The sequence below is a fragment of the Fusarium solani genome (assembly GCF_023522795.1).
Source record: "Fusarium solani strain SB1 chromosome Unknown bctg00000009, whole genome shotgun sequence".
NCBI lineage: Eukaryota > Fungi > Ascomycota > Sordariomycetes > Hypocreales > Nectriaceae > Fusarium > Fusarium solani.
Genome location: NW_027072144.1, coordinates 2,591,938 through 2,615,428, shown reverse-complemented (window position 1 = coordinate 2,615,428; position 23,491 = coordinate 2,591,938). Strand labels below are relative to the sequence as shown.

The 23,491-nt window shown below is 50.4% G+C and overlaps 9 protein-coding genes across 9 annotated transcripts; 5 read left to right on the top strand and 4 right to left on the bottom strand.

Annotated features, from left to right (window-relative positions):
* Positions 1–299: 299 nt before the first annotated feature.
* On the bottom strand, positions 300–2,795 carry MRS44_013862 (uncharacterized protein; the record flags this gene model as incomplete). The annotated part of the gene is made up of 1 exon (XM_065617303.1): positions 300–2,795. The coding sequence occupies one exon, from the start codon at positions 2,793–2,795 to the stop codon at positions 300–302; it is 2,496 nt and encodes an 831-aa protein (XP_065473375.1).
* A 580-nt stretch (positions 2,796–3,375) lies between these two features.
* MRS44_013861 (uncharacterized protein) lies at positions 3,376–6,358 on the top strand (the record flags this gene model as incomplete). The annotated part of the gene is made up of 5 exons (XM_065617302.1): positions 3,376–4,109; positions 4,158–4,619; positions 4,694–4,717; positions 4,767–5,704; positions 5,991–6,358. The coding sequence occupies 5 exons, from the start codon at positions 3,376–3,378 to the stop codon at positions 6,356–6,358; spliced, it is 2,526 nt and encodes an 841-aa protein (XP_065473374.1).
* A 778-nt stretch (positions 6,359–7,136) lies between these two features.
* Positions 7,137–9,638, top strand: MRS44_013860 (uncharacterized protein; the record flags this gene model as incomplete). The annotated part of the gene is made up of 3 exons (XM_065617301.1): positions 7,137–7,760; positions 7,826–8,409; positions 9,350–9,638. The coding sequence occupies 3 exons, from the start codon at positions 7,137–7,139 to the stop codon at positions 9,636–9,638; spliced, it is 1,497 nt and encodes a 498-aa protein (XP_065473373.1).
* A 381-nt stretch (positions 9,639–10,019) lies between these two features.
* Positions 10,020–11,048, top strand: MRS44_013859 (uncharacterized protein; the record flags this gene model as incomplete). The annotated part of the gene is made up of 1 exon (XM_065617300.1): positions 10,020–11,048. The coding sequence occupies one exon, from the start codon at positions 10,020–10,022 to the stop codon at positions 11,046–11,048; it is 1,029 nt and encodes a 342-aa protein (XP_065473372.1).
* A 320-nt stretch (positions 11,049–11,368) lies between these two features.
* Positions 11,369–13,111, bottom strand: MRS44_013858 (uncharacterized protein; the record flags this gene model as incomplete). Its single annotated transcript, XM_065617299.1, has 4 exons — positions 11,369–12,070; positions 12,208–12,548; positions 12,601–12,940; positions 13,013–13,111. 4 exons carry the CDS (start codon positions 13,109–13,111, stop codon positions 11,369–11,371), a joined length of 1,482 nt encoding a protein of 493 aa, XP_065473371.1.
* Positions 13,112–15,403: 2,292 nt separating this feature from the next.
* Positions 15,404–16,175, top strand: MRS44_013857 (uncharacterized protein; the record flags this gene model as incomplete). The annotated part of the gene is made up of 2 exons (XM_065617298.1): positions 15,404–15,945; positions 15,995–16,175. 2 exons carry the CDS (start codon positions 15,404–15,406, stop codon positions 16,173–16,175), a joined length of 723 nt encoding a protein of 240 aa, XP_065473370.1.
* A 569-nt stretch (positions 16,176–16,744) lies between these two features.
* On the bottom strand, positions 16,745–17,499 carry MRS44_013856 (uncharacterized protein; the record flags this gene model as incomplete). The annotated part of the gene is made up of 2 exons (XM_065617297.1): positions 16,745–17,359; positions 17,419–17,499. 2 exons carry the CDS (start codon positions 17,497–17,499, stop codon positions 16,745–16,747), a joined length of 696 nt encoding a protein of 231 aa, XP_065473369.1.
* Positions 17,500–18,722: 1,223 nt separating this feature from the next.
* MRS44_013855 (uncharacterized protein) lies at positions 18,723–19,271 on the top strand (the record flags this gene model as incomplete). Its single annotated transcript, XM_065617296.1, has 2 exons — positions 18,723–19,073; positions 19,134–19,271. 2 exons carry the CDS (start codon positions 18,723–18,725, stop codon positions 19,269–19,271), a joined length of 489 nt encoding a protein of 162 aa, XP_065473368.1.
* A 3,012-nt stretch (positions 19,272–22,283) lies between these two features.
* Positions 22,284–22,913, bottom strand: MRS44_013854 (uncharacterized protein; the record flags this gene model as incomplete). Its single annotated transcript, XM_065617295.1, has 1 exon — positions 22,284–22,913. The coding sequence occupies one exon, from the start codon at positions 22,911–22,913 to the stop codon at positions 22,284–22,286; it is 630 nt and encodes a 209-aa protein (XP_065473367.1).
* Positions 22,914–23,491: the final 578 nt, after the last annotated feature.

Here is a 23,491-nt window from a genome sequence, read left to right as displayed (position 1 = left end):
CCTCCGGGCAGTAGAGAGATCAGGGATTCACATTTGGAATGTTGACCAGAATGGGTATGTTATGTGGATATGGCAGGGAACGCAGTAAATCGTTTAGTAGATATAATATTGTGGTGTTGTTGTTATATCCCTAGTTATCTTATGGGCGATTACCGAGCCTACTTAACCCTCCATGTAAACTCGGCCACAGCTTTGTTTAGTTAAGCAATTAAGTCACCATACCTATGCTCGGAGTTTTGCCTTTTCTTTCTCTTTGTAATGATAGATAATAATTACATGTCTCATCACTCCTACAAATATTAATTGGGGGGGTTCCCATTCCCGTACCATCTCTCCTGTACTTCAAGATCTCTCTCAGCGGCATCCCATATATCTCGCATACCTCGCCGCCCTGAGAAAGGCTGCTCCGCCATCTCTATCCCTACATTCTGTTCAACCCGCTCGTTCTCAGCTTTATCCCAGTCAAGATAACTCATCATCTCCTCCTTGGTCCAGTCCCTGATGCTGCTTCCGGCCTTGCAATGTCTCCCCATCTGCTTGTAGTCAAGGCACCAGTCATATTCCGCTTTGCTATAGCGGATAGGCAGCCTCATAGCTTTCCTGTATTGTTGATTGGTCTTGTAGGCTCCCTGAGGCAGCGTAGCATACCAGGCCTCTCGTGCTTCTTTGTATCGTTGGAAGATAGCACGGGGGTCATCAGCTCGTAATGTAGGCGCCGCTGTGGCAGTTGCTGCAGGGATAGTTGTTGATGGTGTGGCTGTAGGGGGAGATAGTACCTGAGTTGTTGTGTATGTTGTTGTATGTGTTGTTGTAATGGTCTCAGATACAATAGAGGCCCCTGATGGGGATGACGGGGATAACGAGCGGGTTACAGAGCGAGTAGATATATGCGTTGTTGTATGTGTTGTCGTAGAGGTTTGGGTAGGAGCCGGCAATAGATGCTCATAGCGTAAGGGGCATGCTTTAGACCTCATGTTGTGGCCATGCTCGTGACATCTCGAACACTTTGGCGGTGCTTTTGGTTGTGCTGCTTTCTCAACAAGCTCAAATAGAGAGGGCTCACGTTGTGTGCTTGTTGGCGGCAGTGTTGAATTAGCTGCCAGCCGATCAAATTGCTTGTGAGGCTCAATAATAAGCTGGGGGGTTCCTGAGCGTTGGAGATGCCAATGTGAATGGAAATGGTGTAGTTGGAGGGGCTGCTTCTGCTCTAGCAACGGCTGAAGGGCATGAGCACAAGGGAGACTAAGAGTCTTGGTAAAGACTCCGGTACAGGCAGGAAGCTCTCCTAGGAGTCGTTTCCGCTGAACCTCAACCTTCCGCAGGGCTTCACGTGAGATCCAACCGCGGATATTACCATACAGCACCCCAGATAGCTCAACAGGTGTGGTGGTCTGTTGCTTGACTTGATTTGCCTCGAGTTCGGCAACCTGGTTGGAGATAACAAGTCTGATGATCCTCCAGGCCTCAAAGAGATCAGTTTGAGAGGTTTTCAAATGACTCTTGATGAGCTGATGAATGCCCTCGGCGCGTGAGGTAACAAATTGCTCGAAGTGAAGATGCTGTTGGACCCACGCCTTAACAAACCTCTCCTTGTAGAGATCTAGCCAGGTCTCCAAAATGTAGCCCACCTCATTGAGATATTCAGGGAGGTAGCGCTCTTTGAACTTCTCAAGCCTCTCATTATAGATATCCTCAGTCGTTGAGGCCACAATCTCATGCCATGAGCCATAGAACGCCTTCCACTCTTCATGCCCTTGAGGGTTGCCTTTATCTCGAGTGAAAGCGGGCATACAATAGCTGAGAACTGCTTTATTGATATGCCACAAGCATAACAACGAGGGCGACTCAGGAAAGCAGGATAAGGAGGAAAGAGCATTCATACAGGCAAGACAGCGATCTGTGAGTATCACAGTTGGAAGGGCTATACTGTGAAGCTCGTATAGATACCGTAACTGCCCAAGAGCCCAGATAAAGTCAGCCTCTTCCTCGCCGCTCAGGAATGCAAATGCGATACAGAAAGATCGTTGACAAGCATCAACACCAACTATATCAAGAAGAGGCATCTTGTACATATTGGTCTTGTAGGTACAGTCCAATATAAGCACTTCGGGATATGATTTGAGGTATCCCAATGACTTCGGATGTGCAAAGAATACTGCCACAACCCTGTTGCTCTTGTCAATGCGAATTTGGCTCCAGAAGCCCTCGCTCTTGAGCTGATCAGCAAGAGCATGTATGTTGCTTTGACCCCTAGCAAGGTCCCGCTTGCCCCGTTTAATACAGTTGTAGATATCTTGCTGTGTAGCAAGTGTATCTGAGTTCATCTGTAAATAGGACCTGATATCCTTTGGCGCAACGCCAGCGTTGGCGAGTTGGTGGACTGTTGATTCGTCTGAGCATGATAGCTGACGATGTATTGGATGTGCCACTTGTGTGAGGCTTGGTTCGTGATTGTGGTGATTGAAATCAGCCCCGGGACGGTGCCTGAGACTCCATATAGTCTTACACAGGCTTTCCTTTGCTATGACAGAGAAGAGGCATCCTGTACGGCGTGTTCCAGTCCGCCGTTGCCGTGCCTTCGAGGAGGAAGGGGCACGCCCTGCTCCACGGTCACAGTTGAAGATAACTCCGGTTCTTCCATTGGGGGTCTTCCAAGAGCTTTTGACTGCAAAGGCATAGCCTCGTGGCGCTGCCCAGGCGTTGATCGCCATAGCCAGTTCCTCTCGTGAGCCGAATTCGCCCTCAGGAGGAAGGACATCATCAGGGAAGCAACGTGTATCGTCAATTGGGTTCATTATAGCAGAAGAATGGCGCGGCAACCTGAATTGGCGATGTTGAAGCTATTGGTCGTTGAAATAGGGGGTCAATTTGCAGTATGTTGAGGCTTTTCAACAAGGCCACGTATGCTGTCAACCTAGCGCTGAGACACGAATGCAGACATTGAAAATCAAAGATCAGTGTAAATTGTATTGCTCCCCCCTTCATATCTAAGGAGCGACGAAGGTTGGTCTCTTATACTTGTGTTCAATCTGTTGATCTCATAGGCAGCAGGCTGCTGCCTGATGCTAGTTGAGGTCGTTCACGTTCATCGTGAACAAGTTCACGATGATCGTGATCCTTGCCTAATTTTGGCCTCATTCCAACAACCTGATCTTGACAAGTTTCCTCCAACAGTAAGTGAAGGTCTCCGGGGCTTGACATATGCCCTGACAAGACCTTATTCGCACAGCCGGCTGTGCGATATATCACGTGATCTTATTTGCACAGCCGGCTGTGCACCTACCGGTGGCCGGTTGCGTGGCGACTGATAGGTGGGCGCCCGGGCGCCCATACATCCTTGGGCGCCTGGGCGCGCCCCCTGACTAAGCCCCCAAAATGCATTCTCCGATTGGTGCTGCGAGACGCGCTCTGCAACACCTATCACGAGCAATTGAGTCGCCAGACAACGGGCTAGTAATGGCCCAGGCAGCATTTGTCGAAGATGCCCTCCCACCGGAAGGCATATATGAATCACGCGAGTCTCTCCTCACAGCTATCAATTCCTGGGCAAAGCCTCGAGGGTATGCTTTCACGACGGGCAAGTCTACGAAGACTCCGAGCGGACGCATCAAAGTGGTATACGCATGCGATCGAAACAAACAACCGCCGAGCGCATCTATCGAACGTGTTCGCCACACCTCGAGTCGAAGAACTGGCTGCAAGTTTTCAGTCCTAGCCAAGCAATCGCTAGATGGAGGCGTATGGGTTCTAAGCCATCGTCCAGACAAAGAGTGCGCTAGGCACAATCACCCACCGAGCGAGGACCCATCTGCACACCCAGCACACCGACGATTTGAAGAGCAAGATGCTGCAACTATCTCAAATCTTGCGATGTCTGGCACCACTCCGCGGGATATAAGGACATACCTCCATACTCACTCAGAGACCCTCGCCACCCAACGAGACATATATAATCGGATCGCGGAGACGAGGAGAGATCTGCGTGAAGGTCAGAGCAGCATCCAAGCATTAGTTGATCAACTGCACAGAGAAGGTTTCTGGTGCCGAGTTCGATTGGACCCGGATAATCGACTGACAGCCATCTTCTTCGCCCACCCGGACTCTGTTGCGTACCTACAATGCAATCCAGATGTCTTATTGTTGGATTGCACCTATAGGACGAACAAGCACCACATGCCACTCCTTGACATGATTGGAGTTGATTCATGTCAACGTTCCTTCTGCATCGCATTCGCCTTCCTCTCAGGTGAATCAGAAGAGGATTACTCATGGGCGTTAGAACACCTTAGGTCACTCTATCAGTGTGAGCTTCCGTCGGTTATATTGACGGATAGATGCCTGGCGGCGATGAATGCTGCTGCGATCTGGTTCTCTTCCTCTAAAGCACTACTTTGCCTCTGGCATGTTAACAAGGCAGTCCTTCAGCACTGCCGACCGTTCTTTGCATCGAAGGTTGGCCAAGCAACAGAGCAGGCAGAAGGCAAAGCGTGGGATGAGTTCTATGCGTTTTGGCACTCGATTGTGGCTTCCCCAGACGAAAAGTCATTCGAAGAGCGGCTGGCTAAGTTTGAGCTCAAGTACGGTAGCAAATACCTCGAGTCGGTGGGATACATCAAAATGTATTGGCTCGAGCCGCACAAAGAGAAGATTGTCAAAGCATGGGTGGATGAGCACTTACACTTCGGCAATATAGCCACTTCAAGGCAGGTAGCTTGCGGTATATGGCGCAGGGGGAAAAAATGACAAAACTAATGTGCATGCTCCAGGGCTGAAGGAATCCATTCACTAATCAAGTCGCATATCAAGACTTCTTCATTCGACCTCTTCGACGTTTGGCGGGCAATGAAGCACGCTATTACGAACCAACTGAAGGAACTCAAGCATATGCGAGCCTCTCAACAAGTGCGCACACCTCTGGAAGCCTCTGGAATACTATTTGAGGCGGTGCGAGGTTGGGTTTCACACCAAGCTCTGCGCAAGGTGCAAGAGCAACGGCAGCTACTCCAAAAGCAGCATAACGCTCCTTGCAGCCAGACCTTTACATCTTCACATGGACTACCGTGTTCTCACACCTTGGCGAAACTAGAGGAAGAGAGGCAAACCCTTTTGCTCGAGCACTTCCATCCCCATTGGCATTTGAAGCGAGACGTGGCGCAGCCCCGTCCTATGCTGGAACCACGACGAGCCACAAACCAACTTAACCAGAGAGACAGTCAGCCGGCGACGAGCAATAGACGCGAACCCTCTGGATTTGAGCCGGCAGAAGCTCGCAAGAGAGCTCCCAGTAAATGCAGCAGATGCCATACAGTTGGCCATACTATGGCCTCAAGGGCCTGTCCGCTGAGGTTCAAGGAGTTGCCCACACAAGCAGCACAGGCCCCAAACTCGGTTCCGCAGTTAGGCGTAGTAAGGCTAACTCCAGTTCCGGATTCAACTGGTACAACGAACAGCGCTTCGGTGGCGTTGCAAGCACCAATGTCTGATGCCATCCTGGAATTCCCTACGGAAGCTAATCAGCGCTCACCCTCTGTTGCACACACGCTACTTGTCCGCTCCCCTCCTCCTATCTTAGATTCGCCTATCGCTCCTCACAATCCTGTCATACCGGGCTACTCAACTGGAATTCTGCCAAGATCTGCCAGCGAAGGATCTCCAGTTGAAGAGGCGGCTCTGTTGCGCAACCCCCCTTGCAATCACCGCCGCGGTACGATTCCCCTCGGGCTATATATGGAAGATATGTCGCCGCCAGAAGCGCATGGTACGCAGCGCAACCCGCAAGTAGCGCCAAGACCAACCAGCAATATCGCAGGGCGATGGGGCTTCCACTGTTGTTGTGTCGCGCAGGAATGCTGAGTGCACTTGACAAAAGGTAGTTCTTGTTGTAGTGATTGTAATTATTCTTGGTTAAGTTTTCATGATCTCAATGAGAGGCCCTTTGGGGCCTTATATCTTTGAATGATCCCATCTAGGACTTTGAACCTTAATCGTAGGACTTCAAACTTTAATCTTGATCCTGAAGCTTAGGGGGAACTCTCAGTTCTTCCAACATCCACTCAGGTATGGCAAGCAAAGTTATAAGTGGTGTCTGGACTACAAACAAATGTCCAAGCGATACATCACTTCAACCGGATCAAGAGAATGGACAAAGGAAGAGATGATGGCATATCTAGACTGGAGTAAGGCTGAGGATGAACGTATCGAAGCCCAGGTCGCGAAGGAGATGGGTGACAATCCCCTGACAAACAAGAGAAGAGGTGTAAAAGAGATTTGGAAGAGCGTGGAACGAGACAGTAAAGAGCAGCAAGCTTTGCACACGGACACTGGCTCGACGGAACAATGTATCGTAGTCAAAATGTAGCCCATTTACAATGTATTTTCTGCTAAGGCTTTCGTAGAATGAGCGAAGAATGTTGGATGGATGGATGGGAGGATCTGAGCGCCATTTTGGGGGCTTAGTCAGGGGGCGCGCCCAGGCGCCCAAGGATGTATGGGCGCCCGGGCGCCCACCTATCAGTCGCCCCGGTTGCGTAACTAGCTTACCTAATCCCCTGGGTAGTTGGGCTTTCTTTTGTGGTCAGGATCAACACGACGGAAGTGTAAATGGCTTAGCGTATCCCACGAGAGCCCGAAGAGCTTGTGGGTCCCTCTCGCCCCCACACACACTTCAACCTTAGCGTGGTACCACGAATGAACAAGATACCCATCGTGAATCAATTTGTGAGGGATTCCTACACAAATTGCTTCATATCTTTAATTGAGGGATTCATTGGATACACCTAGCAGCTAAGGCTATTATGACGAGGAAGGCATCTCCCCGCGGCTTCAATTTTCAACCTTTCAAACCACAACATCGCGATTTCATCATGCAAGACCTTCCTGATAACCCTGTCGCCCTTTTCCAGCTTTTTTGCCCACAATCCCTTATAGATCAATGGGTCCTTTGGACGAATGACTGGGTTGCCCACCAGCTTCTGCATAGGCCACGGGCTTCCCTTGACGGCTGGACCCCAGTCTCTCTCTCAGAAGTATACATCTGGCTTGCAATCTTAATTTATATAGGAATTCACACCAAATCACGGATCCGAGACCATTGGAAGACCTCAAAAGCGGGGTCAATGCATCCAACGAGCCCGATCATGAAGTTCATGACTTTCCGCCGGTTCGCGATTATCTTCCGCAATATCCGTATCTTCCCTCCCTTCGAGGTCATTGAAAATGGCCCTGAACGCATGATCTGGAGGGTATCCGGCTGGTCTAACCTCATCCAAGATATCTCGACCCGGCTCTTCACGCCGGGCCTCTCTATTGCCGTGGATGAGTGCATGATCCGCTTCACTGGCCGGTCAAAGGCGAAGGTGACGATTCCAAGGAAGCCTATTCCCATAGGCCTCAAGGTGTGGGTTGCCGCGCAACAGGGCTACTTCCTTCGGTGGCGGTTTCACATTCCAACGGCCTCACGGCCTCGTGGGATCTCTATGAGGCGCCGGCAACAGAAGCAAGAGCTAGCTGAGACGCAGGCGGTGGTCTTAGACCTTGTATTGAAGCTTCCAACTGCCAGTTATCACGTCTTCTTTGAAAACCTCTTTACCACCCCTCAACTCCTCCAAGCTCTCCGGAAACAAGGCATCGCGGCCACGGGGACGGCTCGTGTGAATAGCGGCATATACCCCCCCTTCGTGGTTGCAAAGACTGCTGACAACACGGGGAAATTGGACTGGCCGTTCAACCGGCTACGTGCTGTACCCACGGTAGATGATATCGTAAGAGAGCCCGTAGCCACTTTTCTATGTATTTCCCTTACTAATTTGTCTTCTTATTCCCCTAGGTCAACCAAATCGCTTGGAAAGATAACGCCCTTGTGCTCTTTATGACCTCTTATTTCAGCGGCAGCGAGAGGCAAGACCACGTACGACGGCGGCCCACATCTTCGCACCCACGAGCCCGGCCGGCTATGGCTTTTTTTGGTGACGAGCCGCAGAGATCTGTTTCAACGCCGTGTATCGCCGTCGCCTATAATCACGAGATGAACGCCGTGGATCGAGGCGATCAGTTGAGGTCATATATAGGTTATAATCATGCTATCCGCCGCGGCGGGTGGCAAGCCCTTGCCTGGACCTTCCTCCTCGAGACGGCTCTTATTAACACATATATACTCCAAAAGAGAGGAAGCTGCAATTGGAAGCCTTACGAGAATCAGGAACAATGGCGAGAGGCTATTTGCAGTCAATTGATCGCGAAATATTATCACGATGGAGTCACAAGGAAATACCTTCGTGCCGGCGACGAATTCACGCAAGTATCACAGCATAACCACGTCAAGACCGAGAATATTCACCCTGCAGGGCCTGCAGAGGCGATCAAGTGGGAATGCCCTCATCGCGGCGCCCGCGGCGGCCAGCTTTGGGCGAGGTTAACGGCAATGCGCAGAAGAGGCCGAGGCAGACCAATTACCGTTGTGATAAGTGTGATGTCGCAATATGTACCGCCCCAAATTGTTGGTACTTCTATCATCAGCCAATTAGTATGTAAATAGAAGTCACTTTCATATGTGATAGCCCTATTGGCTGACATCCCTGTTTTCCTGACCCCACAAGCTCTTCGGGCTCTCATGGGATCAGGAGGTCTAATCGAAATGGATGCACGGGAATATCCCACAGCCACGTTTTGTTAGCGCCAATTCTCGTATTCGGCCAGTTAATTTTCCGAGGACCGATTCTCCTAGTAACCATGTCCGTAAACGCCGAGGCCGCGGCTCCCGCAAGTCCCACCGGCGATAGCCCGAGCCAGGGGCGCCACCCAACGTAGCTGGCCGTATCAATACGGTCAGTGATCCACAGGCTTGACATCACATTCGGCTGGTTTCGAAGTCACACTTCGTAAGCACCTGACTTGTCTGGCTCGTCTTGAAGTCCAGGGGCGGACCAGGATCTTCTGAACTATTTCGGTTAAATGCTGAGGGAAATCTCCTTGACTGCGGTAAGGCTCCCATTGGGTATCTTGCAGGGATCTCAGCCAATTACGATTAGCATCTCTCGTCCCTCACCCAAATTGAGATAGAGGATTAACATGCCACCACCAAGCTAGTGAGAGACTTAGATAGTGACCTAGCAGTGGAGACTGGTACCGTGTGGGAGCCTTACCGCAGTCAAGGAGATAGACTTCTGCTAAATGCACCACGGGCTGTATATGTGGGGACAAGCTTCGAGAGCTAGACGATACTTTACGCCACTTTCGTGATCGTGTAGCATTTGGGCATGGCCCCAGGCAGGGCTTGCCGAATTTGTCAGCAAACGATACCAGTCCGTGCGTGCTACCAACCAGTGCAAAGCTGACTACTAACATTGAACAGCCTCAAGTTGACAGACCATGCTTCAGCTGCTGGGGATAGGATGCTGAACACTTGGAGAAATCGGCCTTCGAGCAGGCCTGTCAAGCAGAGTCAAGCAAGCGGGGCTGGAAAAGAGACGAGCTGGAAGGAAGAGTGGGGCTCTTTTGGGTGGTCTGGAGGAATAGCGGAGAAGCGAAGACAGCTTAGCGTAGCCACCGGCCCTATGAGATCCGTTCTCCCGGGCGTAATAAATACTGATACTGATACTGAACCAGTGCAAGGAGGATTGTCACGAGCTCTGATTCTGTGAGGCGTCTGATTGGGTGTGTGTATATTCTGAGTTACATATGATCCCCGCTGAGTCCCTGTACTATACTGAAACCAGCTAGAAGGGTATAGCTATAGCATTAACACGCCATGTACACGCCCAGCTACCCAAATACACATCGTGACAGGAGTCCCTCACGACATCGTTGTTATGATAGTCAGACATCGCGGTGATGGATCAAAATGAGCTAAGCTTGCTTAAGCCGGATCCCCGGTGACTTCAAACATAAAGCAACAACACGGTCATGGAAGCATAAGGAATGATCTCATTGCCCAAATCGAGGTACCTGGTCTCGCCCCACTCTAGGATTTCTTAAATTAATGCCATTCCAGGGGTGCAGTCTGACCAGATATATTTGTGGCGATGCTCACGTCAGGTCACATTCCGTCACTCTCCAGCACCACTATCCACCTTCTCAACCACAATCCACCTACTCACCACCCATCACCATTCCTCGCGACCATGTCCCGCGCCATTCTCATCACCGGTGCCACAGGGAAACAGGGCGGCAGCGTCCTCGACGCCCTCGTCGCAAGTCAGCCTTCCGATTTCCTGCTACTTGCCGTCACCCGTGATGCTCAATCCCCCCGAGCCAAGACCCTCTGTGCAAAGTCTTCTTCCATCAGACTCGTCGAGGGGAACCTCGACTCAATCCCTACTCTCTTCGAAGCTGCCAGGAAAGCCGCCGGATCCGTCCCGCTATGGGGAGTCTACTCCATGCAGGCGTCGATTGATTCACGGGCCCCATTAGGTGGCGAGTTGAAACAAGGCAAGGAAATGGTCGACGAAGCTATCAAGGCCGGCATCCAGCACTTCGTCTACAGCAGCGTCGACCGCGGTGGTAACGACAAGTCATGGAACAACCCCACCCTCGTCCCACACTTCAAGACCAAGCATGACATCGAGATTCACCTTCGCGATTCCACCGCTAACGGCAAGAGCTCCATGGGCTGGACGATCCTACGGCCCGTCAACTTCATCGACAGCATCGCTCCAGGCTTCCAGAGCAAGGTCTTCATGACGGCAGTACGCAACACATTGAAGGAGAAGCCACTGCAGTGGGTGGTCACTAAGGATATTGGTGTCTTTGCAGCGAAGGCTTTCCACGACCCTGCTGCCTGGGCCAACAAGGCTGTCGGCATCGCAGGCGACGAGCTGACCTTTTCCCAACTGAGTCAAACGTTCGAGAGGGTTACCGGGAGCCAAGCTGGCACGACATTTGGTTTCCTCGGAAAGGCTCTAATGGCTGGCGTTGCGGAACTGGGAAGCATGATAAATTGGCTGCGAGACGAAGGCTACAACGTTGACATAGAGGAAGTTAAGAAGGTTCATCCGGATATCACGTCTGTGGAGACATGGTTGACAACGAGTGCCTTCGCTCAGCGCTCCTAATAGTCTGGTCAGTCCGTCTGAACACCTCAGACTGTCTATTTAGTCCGTCTGATTTGGTCAGACTACAGTGGGTCTCAAAAAGTAACGACACATTCCCAGGTCCTAGATATCTAGTTTTTATTTTTATAAAAAATAAATAAATAAAAGAGCTAACGTACATGATACCATGCAGTACCCACCTGCCGGTAATACCCACCTACCGGTAAGCAAAAAAAATATTTCCCCATACAAAATGCAATTTTTCAACCAAATGTGGAAAATTCACCAAAAATAAAAACCGTGAAATGATTTTCGAATTTCGTTTTAGAATCAAGTGGATTTTAATATTTTCGCGGTATTTTGACTTCACGCCCTGCGCGTGTGCGTACCACAGCTAACTCTTCCTCCTCCGAATTTGACCTCTCATCATCTTCCATCCCTCCCACCTCGATCACATCCTCAACAGCATCCGCCCCTTCAATTGCTTCATTTGGCTCGGAAATAGTGTCACCAGCCACTAGAGCCTCCGCCAATGTCATGAACCTTTTGTTAGGATTCGGTATCGCCTTCCTCTTCTTGCCTCTGCTCAACCGCCCAACTTCCTCCTCCAGACTGGCTATTCTGGTGCTCAGAGAGGCGATCTTTGACTCTTGAGCTTCAAACCCTCTCGATATCACGGTATAGCGCCTTCTTGTTGACGGACTCTTGTTCTTCCCCAGATCTCGGATGTGGCGGCTGGTCTTTGGCGTATTATCAGAGTCGACTTGCCCGTCTCGGTGGCCGTCCGACCCGGGCGTCGTTTCCTTCTTATCTGGCTGAATCTCAGGATGTATGAGCGCTTTCCGCCGTGAAATCGGCCAGTTTCCAGTCACCCTCCAGCCTGAGAGTATATTTTTCTTCGTCATACCCACTTCCCTGGCTTTGGCATAGGCCTTGATGAAGTTGACCTTGTCCACCGGCGCAGAATCGGTCAGGCTGGTCAGTTTCTGCAGTTCTTTTCGATAGGCAGCCTTGGATACATTGAATACGCCATTATCCAGCGGCTGCAACCCATGAGAGCAATGTGCAGGCAGGTAACAGCAGTATACGTTGTTTAAAAAGCACGTAGCCATCCACTCATCCTGGATTTTTAGTCAGCGCCGTCAGTGGTATTTCCGATCTAGAACAGGTAGATACTCACAGATACATGGCTCCCATGGCCATCTAATATGATGAGCCTTGCATCAGACTCATCCGCCGGTTGCGTTTGTGGCAGATAGACCTCCTTGAGCCACTCGACTGCGATATGGTTGTCCGTCCAGCCATTGTCGGACGTGATATAATACCAGTCGGCGACCCCCCGGAGCTCATCGATAAACCACTGTTGCTGAAGCTCTTTACCTTTGAAGATAATCCCCGGCTTCAGAAGACGGCCATCTGCGGTGACGGCTTCGATAAAGGTAGTCCAAGTGCGGGACTGCGAGCCCTTGAGGAAGGCCTTCCTCCTAGGATCGCTACTGCCAATGACCAAGGAATCCAAGCCTATTTTTTCAGTAGATTAGAGAGTTTCGTAGCCAAAAGGATCAATACTCACCAAATCCAGCCATGATACCGCCCTCGTCAACATTAACCGTGTTCTCCGGTTTGATCCAGCCATATTCGCTCTCCCGGATATCAAAGTACCAATTGACGGCCATTGGGGTAAAGGAATTGAACCTTGCAGCTTCCTGGCGTTTTCCCACCTTCGTCTTGATATCGTCATGGCGTTTAATGAACCTGGCTAGCCAGTGTACACCGATAGGCCTTTCCCGTCCTTGCTGTCTCAAGAGGGCAGCGACGGTAGCGCGAACTTGGCTGTGAGAAGGAGCATAGCCCAAGGCCTCTTGTCGAAGTATCCAGGTAACCAATCTGGACTCCTCCGACTTGGATAAAAGCTGAGCAGGCTAGGTGACCTCGGATCTTGACGGTAGGCCTCTTAATCGGTCAGAGAGAGTGGTTTGAGGCACGCCATTCTTCTGGGCAGCCTGGTTCTGGGAGAGGCCATTATCTGTGACATCCAGTATGGCCTGGATAACATCCTCCTCCGTATAAGATAATTGAGGCATGTTTGAGGCGATTAAGGAAAGATGGGAAAGAGAAAATTCTGGACGAAGCTTCGAGGAGGCTGGGTGATAAGGAAGGCATTTTGAGACATTTTACATTAGTGCCGTGAGACCATGCCGCATGCGTCACTAAAGAAACAATGCTGGGATATTAAATTCCATATAATTCTTAATATAGCAGACATTTTCTCATGAAAAAATCTTTCCTTTGGACAAAGTACTGTGCAAGTGAAATTGGGCATTTTGTATGGGGAAATATTTTTTGCTTACCGGTAGGTGGGTATTACCGGCAGGTGGGTACTGCATGGTAAGCGAGTGGATCAAACAAGCGAGTGGATCAAAAATCCCTCATGCTGCATCCTTTCTACTTGATCAATTGATTCTTGACCACCAAGCATGTCACAGACAAATTACGAGGCTAGAGTACTTCTTGCACTCAATGCCTATCAAAATAACCCCAACTTAGGTCTTAAACGCGCTGCAAAAACCTATAAAGTTGGTTATGGTACACTATGGCGCCGGCATAGGGGCATACAGTCTCGACGCGATACTATCCCAAACTCGCGCAAACTATCCGATCTAGAAGAGCAGATCATAGTTCGATTCATTCTCGACCTAGATTCAAGAGGATTTCCTCCGCGACTCCGTAGTATGGAAGAAATAGCCAACCGACTGCTCGCTGACCGGAACGCACCACTCGTCGGCAAGCGCTGGGCTTCCAACTTTATTAAGCGACACAATGAGCTAAAGACGCGCTTTTTCCGTAAATATGACTACCAGAGGGCCAAGTGCGAAGATCCAGCTGAGATTTGAAAGTAGTTTAAGCTCGTAGAGAACACAATCGCCAAATATGGTATTGTTGGAGAAGTGGCATGCATGATGATGTTACACAGGCAGCCACCTCAAGGGAAGATGTCACCCCATGATACCTTAATTGTCAGAACAGCGTTACAGATCTGTTGCAGGATCAGCAGGTCTAGTATATTGGCCTTGCCCCCTCAGATACAAAGACAACGAGGGAGAACGAAGAACAAGGAGGACGAACACAAGGAACCTCATCAATACACTCAAGATCATCCCAGTATCACCTTTCATCATCAGTGACCTAGTGAGGGCGCGCTGTCTGACATCAGGGGCAGATACTTAACGAGAACACGAACACAACACGAATACACTGATTCAACCAATGGACCGAATACACGTTGACAGATTGACCCAAAAACCCCTCATAGAAAAAGAGGGGCAGGAGGCAACAAGGAACATCATCAGACGTCAACATCATCATTTTTGGGCTCCACATCGTATTGATCCCTATTATCCCTGATCGAATTGACCGTATCGGATCCAACATCAATCAATCAATCGAATTGTGGCATAGTCGACTTGAATTGTTGGAGGCGTTGCTCCTAACCCGTCTTGACCCATCGGCCTCTTCGGGTTTCCGGAACGTCCGAGCACTCCAGTCAGTCGACTTCCCCCGCACTTCACGAGAGGATTTTGGCTTCCTGCCGCGCGCCGTTTACTAGACAAAGCCACGACCTTGCGTGAGAGCCGCCTTCATTCTCGGACGAACATCCCACTCAAGCATCCGACCAGGTTATTAAGCAGCTGCAAAGCCACCCGTCTGAGTGTTGGTCGCTCGTCCGATTTGTCATCCGCAATTGCCATGAGCCAATATTTGTTGGAAGAACTGAGAGTTCCCCCTAAGCTTCAGGATCAAGATTAAAGTTTGAAGTCCTACGATTAAGGTTCAAAGTCCTAGATGGGATCATTCAAAGATATAAGGCCCCAAAGGGCCTCTCATTGAGATGATGGAAACTTAACCAAGAATAATTACAATCACTACAACAAGAACTACCTTTTGTCAAGTGCACTCAGCATCCCTGCGCGACACAACAACAATATTCGCAACCTCGCTCGCCTTTCGCGCTATGTAGATTGCGTGCTATCATTAAAGTTATCCCTTCCGTTGTGATAAGCCTCCCGGATGTAACTCGCCCCACATGACCCCTGTCACCTGACTAGTACATAAGGGGAACCTCGCGACGCGTTATCAATCACTACCAATGCGATGTCGCACTTCGTAACAAGAAGAATTGTTTGGACAAGTATCACGGGCTAATTTAGGTGGGAATAAATGTATCTTTCATGTTCACGTTTTAATTGGTCAGATACCCCTGTAGTGACCTGGCGGGAGGCTTATCACAATTGAAGGGATACTGTGCTTGAGCACCATTTGTTCCATGTGTTCTCAATAGCCTCATCAGAGCTGTACTCTATCACTTCCTCTTCACCATGGGTTCTCAAACTAAAATCGTGCTGGTCCTTGGTGCCGGAAAAAACATCGGTCAAGGTGGCGCCCAGAAATTCAGATCTGCCGGCTACCGTGTCGCACTCGTGTCTCGAAGCGCAGAGGATCGAGGGACGACTTCTGAGGGCGACACAACTCTTCGAGCAGACCTGAGCAACCCATCTTCGGTGCCCTCCATCTTCGCGGCGGTCAAGGAGATACTCGGCGGCCCTCCAAACGTTGTCGTGGACAACGCGGCGGCTCTGACTCCGCCGACGGATCCCCAGAATCCGTTTACTGTTTCGATTGAGGCACTCGAGCGAGATCTTTCACTTCTCAATACCAGCGTCTACGTCGCCGCCAGGGAGTCCGTAGCCGGATTCGAAGCCACGGCGGCAGATCTCCCCAAGACATTCATCTACACTGGCAACGGCCTCGCTGGCGCCACAAGCCCTCTGCCGCTCCTGATTGGCCTGGGCACGGGTAAGAGTGCGGCGAGTTACTGGGTCGGCTCGGCCTCTGCGTTTTACAAAGAGAAGGGCTACAAGTGAGTGCTGCTTGGACCTTGTATCTTGATATGTTGCTGATTGTTGCAGATTCTGGTTCGCCGATGAACGTGATGTTGAGGGGCGGGGAGTGCCGCTGGATGTGCTCTCGGGTGAATACGCGGGCGATTTCTACTGGAAGCTTGCGGAGGAGAAGCCGGACATTCCGTGGTTTGCGACGTATGTTGTTGGGAAGGGTTACGTGCACTTTCCAGGCTCTAGCAGAACATAGACTTTACGTCCATTGATCGAATTTCTCAGCTGATGTAGTTGCCTTATTTTGGGAGCGGATGTGCGACAGTGCGAGAAAATAGTTTCGCAATCAGAAGCGCCAATCAAAGCGTGGTTTACCTCAGTGCCATCTAAAATGGGAGTCCGACCAGACCAGACCATTGACAGTCGGCTGCTATGTGTTTGAGAAGACTGAAAATGTTATCACCTACATGGGGAGGCGACTACGGAACGAATGGAGGTCATTCAGGAGTACGCCATACCGCCATGGAGAGACCGCATACTGGTGTCGTGCGATCCTAACCGGGAAAGAACGGTGGAAGCAGCGAAGAGGATAGACAGCATAGTCATTGCCACCAGCTCCTCGCAGAGAGGCTATATTTTATAAACCTATGCACACTATATAAAATCACGAGATAGAGACCTCTGAAGAGCTTTATTTAGAGGCTATTGGCATAGTGAAGGTACGGAAAAATGGGTCCGCTCGCGTAATGGAGGGGGACTACTTCTGCCCACTCCCATCGTATGTCATAAGTCTTTCGGCATCAGATTAATGCTATACTCGCTGGTTTAGACACCCAGAGCTTGGGCAATGGCATTTCCCACACCATATGACGACGCGGGGTTCTGGCCTGTAATAAGCTTGCCATCAACAACGACCATCTCGCTCAGCGGGCCCTCAGCCGACTTGACGTACTTGCCGCCGCTGACCTCGCCCAGCTTATCCTCGAGGCTAAAGTCCATCTCCGCTGTGAACTTAAACATATCCTCCCCCACATTGTCAAAGCCTGTCACCTGCTTGCCCTTGATAAGCAGTTCGCCATCGGCAGTCTTGGCGTTGATCAGCGCCGCGGGACCATGGCAAACGGCTGATATGACCTTGTCCTGGGCGTGGAAGTCGCGCAGCAGGGCGAGCGAGGTCTCGTCGAAGGCGAGGTCGAACATGGGGCCGTGGCCGCCGGGGTAGAAGACGGCATCGAAGTCGGAGGCGCGACCGGCGAGGTCAGACAACCTTATAGTATTCTTCCAGGTGTCCGAGTGGTTCTCGTAGAAGTCCTTAGAGACGGGGTCATCCTTGGAGAGTTCGAGCGAGATTGGGTCGAGAGGCGCCTCACCGCCCTTAGGGGAGGCATAGGCGAATTCGACCTTGGGGCTCAGGATGTGCCATGGGTGGGCGAGCTCGGGCTGTACATAGAAAGTCAGAATCGAATAGGATCTAGGAGATACGGGAATGTACCACTTACGAGATACCACCCGATCGTCTTGCCCGACTTGGGGACCTTATCGACAGAGGTTAGGATAACGAGAACCTTGGGCCTGGCCATCTTGATGTGAAGTTGCGTAAGAAGATAGGATTATAGTATTGAAGAGATTTAGAACGCATAAGACAAGATCAAATACCGCAGAATGCTTGGAAACCAGCACGATGAAGCCAGAGGTCCGTTAGTGGTATTTATTCTTGCCCCCCTCTCGCGGAGCCGCGCTAGCTGTCACAATCTGCCGCTATTCAGGACTGGGGATCCATCGACCATCGGACTTAAAGGAGATAACGAGGGGGGTGAGGCAACCTGGCATACGGCGACGTCGACGCTAGTCCCGCACGGTTCGGAATTCTCAAACGGTCCGCGTCAGATGGATGTCTAGTACGAACTTAGCTTCCTACGCAGTCGGCAGAATTATTATGTTGTCCCAAATTTGGTTAGCGGTTCGGCCAGGACGGAGGAATACTAATTGTCAGATCCGTGGCTTCAATGAATGTGTTGTTGTACTTGGATGTTCTTGATTGTGCAGCTTGCTAATTGGCTGCCTGAGTGAAAAATCTTTGTACCCTGGTCCAGTAGTACAAGTCATGTGGATCCACAATCTACTGTTGTTGTGTCGCGCAGGGATGCTGAGTGCACTTGACAAAAGGTAGTTCTTGTTGTCGTGATTGTGATTATTCTTGGTTAAGTTTTCATAATCTCAATGAGAGGCCCTTTGGGGCCTTATATCTTTGAATGATCCCATCTAGGACTTTGAACCTTAATCGTAGGACTTCAAACTTTAATCTTGATCCTGAAGCTTAGGGGGAACTCTCAGTTCTTCCAACATCTACTCGGTCCACAGCTCAGATTCTGACACTAATGTCCGCTCGGTTTTCGTTCGGCATTTCATTTCGTCTGTTGACGGCCAATCATCCTTTCTAATATACACGAGACCATTGTCCCTTAGGCGTGCCGCTCTTGAGCAACGTCAAACCCGGACATCTGTGTCCCTCACCATCTAGTAGACAATGATTCATTATGTAGGAAGTTACATACAGTATGTACTATAGCGCAAGCGGGCAAACTGAAAGTGTCAGCCTAACTCCGGGCGATCGCAAGTCGTTCAAGTCGAACAAGCCCTGATTTCCGAAAGCCTCCGCGGAAGGTTCAACGGAGCACTCCCCAGGAGGAAGGCATCTGCGGCCTTGAAGACGCCTCTTCATCCTTCTTTCATTCACCATGTGCAGTTGAACGAGCAAGTGCGTCTTCAGTCTCGCACCAGCAACCCGTCGATTCGGCCCAAGATGCCGCTCTCCGCCTACCTCGCTCACGTATCCCTCGTGGCCCTGCTGGTCTCTTCTGGCTTCCACCTGCAGACGGCCGCCGCTCAGGATGTCTGCACGACCCAGGACCAGCCGGACCCCATCTTCAGCCAGTACCCCGGCAACGCCACTGGTGCCTTGAACACCACACTAGCCATCATCCCGATTCCCATGGCGATGGCACGCCAGATCATCCCACAACAGTACGCGATCCTAGAGCATGCCTACCGCGCCTTGATGCCGGACTTCCCTGCCGACATGTACCCTGCACTGGTCCAAGCCGGCCATGACCACGATATCCGGTTTCAGAATTCCGGGATTCCAGACTTCAGCGTAAGGAAGACCCATCGCACGTTGGTCGCTCAACCATGTTACTGACAGACTGCACCACAGAGAGCTGGTTTCGAGTTTCCATTTTTAGACATCCTAGGGGATGGCAGCTCGTTGTTCCGATGGGCCCCTGAGCAGATGATATCGGCGGCTAATCTTGCAGCCATCCAGGGCTCCCAGGCCTATCTCCCGAGTGCGTGAAGCCCTCCAGTCCGTACCTCGCCCCACACGACCTCGGGAACCCCGGAAGTACGTGAGGGGTACGGAAAGTTTAATCCGTGAAAGATTTCGTGCCCATTCCCCGCCAAAACACCACCATTTCATTTTGATGAGAACGATGGAGTCCCCTCCAATTCTTGACGAGATCCGGGTCATCAATCCCTATGACGACAAGAGCTTTCTCGATGAGAGGCACAGCCATCGCATTTGGCCAAATGACTCAACCTGGGCCGCGGCTTTTCCGGCCGAAGAGGACCGAGGCACGACCTTCGAGCCCTTCCAAGTAGAACCACGCCAATTTCACATCAACACACTGCCTCCAACGCCTCTGAAGCTATTCTAACTTTTCCTTCCTATATTCCTCGTTGAAAAATGGGTCGTCTACGCTAAAAGCTGGGTCACGTGGCTTAAGAAAAACGGCTGGATTGATAGCTGTCAAGCTCCGGAGACCTTCGGTTACTGTTGGAGGCAAGGATCACGATCATCGTGAACGACCACAACTAGCGTCAGGCAACAGCCTGCTGTCTATGAATCGGCAGACTGAACACGGGTATAAAGAGACCGACTCTCGTCGCTCCTTTAGATAGAAAATCACACGCTCCTTTTGATCCTCAATCTACACTGATCTTTTGTTCGATGTCTGCATTCATGTATCGGTGCTAGGTTGACACCCGGAACTTGCCTATTTCGTCACGGACCCGAAGCGGGTTTCGCCTCGACATCCATCTGCATGACTTCACAAGTTCACGCCCTTGGTTTCTTAGCCAGAGACAACACCTAGAAGTTCCTGGACGTTTTAAATAATCCTCAGGTAGAGCTCTTGAATGAAACTTAAGAGTTCGGCTGTTCATGGCGTGTTAAACAAAATGAAGCATGCTTTCAAACCACCTTCATGAGGAGGAGTGGACGCCGAAGCTTAGCTCCTCCCTACTTGACCAATTTTCCATTATGCCACATAGGCAGCTAAGAGAGTTTCCCTAGGTTGTTCAATGTGAGACTTGCTTGTCAACTTGCCCACATGAGCGTAGTACTGCGGCCTACCTGCACCCCGCGTTTTCCAAGCATGCATCACAGATTCGGCCAGAGCAGATTCCCCCTCTCACCATTTCCTTTTGCATCCATCACCATCCTGCGGGAATCATTCACTTGAAGGCATGTCGGCCGCTAATCCGACGGCTACATCAGTAATCGTTAGTCCCACTTGTTCTAAATTCATGATCCCCGACTATGCCCCCCCTTTGTTAGTTGGTCAAATAGATACTGATAGTATCCTTACAGCTCACTGAATGGTTACTGATAGCCATTGCAGCTGGCCTGATTGTCGCTCGAATCAATCTTCGACTCAGAATCAACCGGCAACAGTTTGCGCCCAGTGATGGGTTGATATTTCTTGCATGGTGCTGTTCGTTGACGATTGGGTCGTTGGATATCGTCTTCGCCAAGGCTGGCATCTTGCACCAGGATGTTGACTACGCCCTGAGAGGATTCAACGGGGCCCCTGAGATAATACGGAAGGGACTGAAGGTAATCTCCCTCCATTATTGAGTCAAAAAAACCTGCATAGTAACAAACGGAACAGTTTCTTTGGATCGCCAACTTCCCATTTTACATGGGTTTATATCTATGCAAAGCGGCCATCTTGACCTTCTACAACCAACTGTTCCCTCCCGTTTTGCGCAAGCGAAGATTTCTACTGTGGGTGGTAATCGTATATGTTGTCTGTGCCTGGATTGTAACCATATCCCTAAGCCTCTTCTATTGTTGGAGAATCGAGACAAACTGGTACGTGTTTGCCCCTATACTCCCTTCAGTATCAAGGCAAAGTCCCCATGCATAAGACGAGAGCTGATTTGACCATAGGTCACTCAACCCAAAAGAGGCGTGCCCAACTCATCGGGCCTATAGGGTCCTTCAAATTGGATGGGCTTTGCATTTTTCTGGAGATATAATGAGTAGCCTCAACCCTGCCAATAGCTGGAGAGACCGTCTGCACGCTTGCTAACAAGAATTGGCAATTAGTTTTTTCCCTCCCCTTCCTAATACTGCACCAACTACGACTGAGTACCGTAGTCAAGATTGGCGTGTACTGCACCTTTGGGCTGGGACTTATAAATATTTCCTTTTGCTTGACTCGCTTCTTGATCATTCAACTCAAGCTGTCTGCGGGACCACCATCCATCACGCTTGTTGGTATGTTCCTTAAAACCCCCTTAAAGACAGCTCTGCATGGAACGAAGCTCATATAGCCTCTGGATAGAGCTCTGGTGCGCTCTTGATAGCAACGTTTGCCTTCTGATGGCTTGCCTGCCCCCTCTGCGGCCCTATCTGCGACTAATCGCGCAACTTTCAATATTCAGACGCTCCTATGCGCAGTCGGTCAATAGGAAAAGGGGAGAAAGCGAGATTGCAGCACGTTATTTTCATGACGCAATCTCAGAGGGATGTCCTGTCGCTCAACAAGGTGACACGTCGCTACGCCCCCCTTCCTCCTACCACCCAAACTTATCTGCCTCGACACACTCAAACCATGGCTGCGAGATATTTGATGCTGGGAGTGACATTGAATTGGCGCATGTTATTGGTGAAGACTGAGTGGCAGATCAAGCAACTTCAAGATGAGGGACAAGTAATTCATAGTTAAGAAATAGTTACCAATATTGATGATATCTTTGTCTATTTCAACGAGTAAAAGAACACAAGAGGCCCAACCCTACACTATACGGAAAGGAACGAAGTAGTTACTATAGGCTGAGCTTCCGTGACCATTTGTAGAAGCTGAGTCATTTAATTCATCCATTTGTATATCAAACGCGTTAGCATTAGGATATGATGCTATGATGTGTTGATAATGTGTTCTTTGTTATAGTTGAAGCCCGGCCCTCGATGGGTTAACTGAGCTAGCAGATAGTATATCAAACGCGAGAAACCTTGGCACAAATGGCTCTCAAAAGGAAACTTCGTCTCTAGTAAAGACTTGAACTAGAGAATGTTCATCTAGACATCGCGTTCTACCTGCTCAGCGGTCGGGACGCGGTGCAAACTTAGCCCAAGGTGTCCAGCGATAACGCCGACCGAATCGTGAATAGCCTCAACGTCAGCCCTGGGGATACCAAGCCGCCTTGATCCCCTGATATGCCAATGGGTCTCCTTTTCAAGGTTCTGAATCATGATTGATGCCAGCACAACAATTTCAGTATCGATATCATCCAGCACCTGGCGATCGCTCAGGTACAGCCCATATGTGATGTGTCTGCTGACCCACTCAAAGTCCCTGTGATCATGGAAGAACCCCATAGTCTCGTCCATGTTCTTGGAGTAAAGCTTTTGCATCCAGTCGTTTCCACGCTTCAGGTTGGCGTCATCACACTGCCAGCCCTCTCTGGTGATGCTGTGGTCCTTGTCTTCGTCCCTCTCGACCTCGTTGATGGAAAGGATGGCCTCGATAGGCTTGCAAACGCCAACAACGGAGACGCACTTTATCAGAGCTTCTCGAATACGGCGAATGAGGGCTTTTCTCTGGCCTGCCTGGGAGAATTTTGGGTTGGAAATGAGATAGAGATAAAGGTCCTTGCAGATGACCGGATCATTCCCCCTACTAAGGCTGCCAGTGCAACAAGGTACCATCGTTCTGAAAGAAGCCTTGTATGGGTAAAATTTGCTTCAACCCTTTCCAGTAACTTGAAGGCAGAGGGTTGAATGGTGTCTGTAGGCATCGTAACGATGGAGTAATAGAATAGAGGCTTGGATGGGCAGGGAAGAACACAGATTCGTCAGAGGATAAGGCAGTGACTAGGAGATGTGAGGATCTGCTAACCAATGGCAAAGCAAGAGCAAATGCTGAGGTAGGTAGGTACGTTGAGATAATTTATAGTCACTTGGAAGAATCTTCTCTTTCACTCACAGCTATTTGGAACTTGAGTCAATGCTCCATGATGTGGCTCCTCGGTCTAACTCGGCGAGTCGGAACCCCCAGGCGTCGGCTGACGTTACGCTGCGACTCAATGGAGTCAACACGTTCGGTACCGACCACAAGCGGTCCCATTATCCCACGAACCCCCTCAATCGACCCCCGCACGATCGACTTGGCAGCGGCAGTCGACTCGGGGAGACTAGGTCTTCTCCGGGGATCCCTCACTCAGGGCGCTTTAGCCGTAGATCAAACTCGCCGGGTTTCCAAGACGGGAAATCATGGCAGTTTCAAC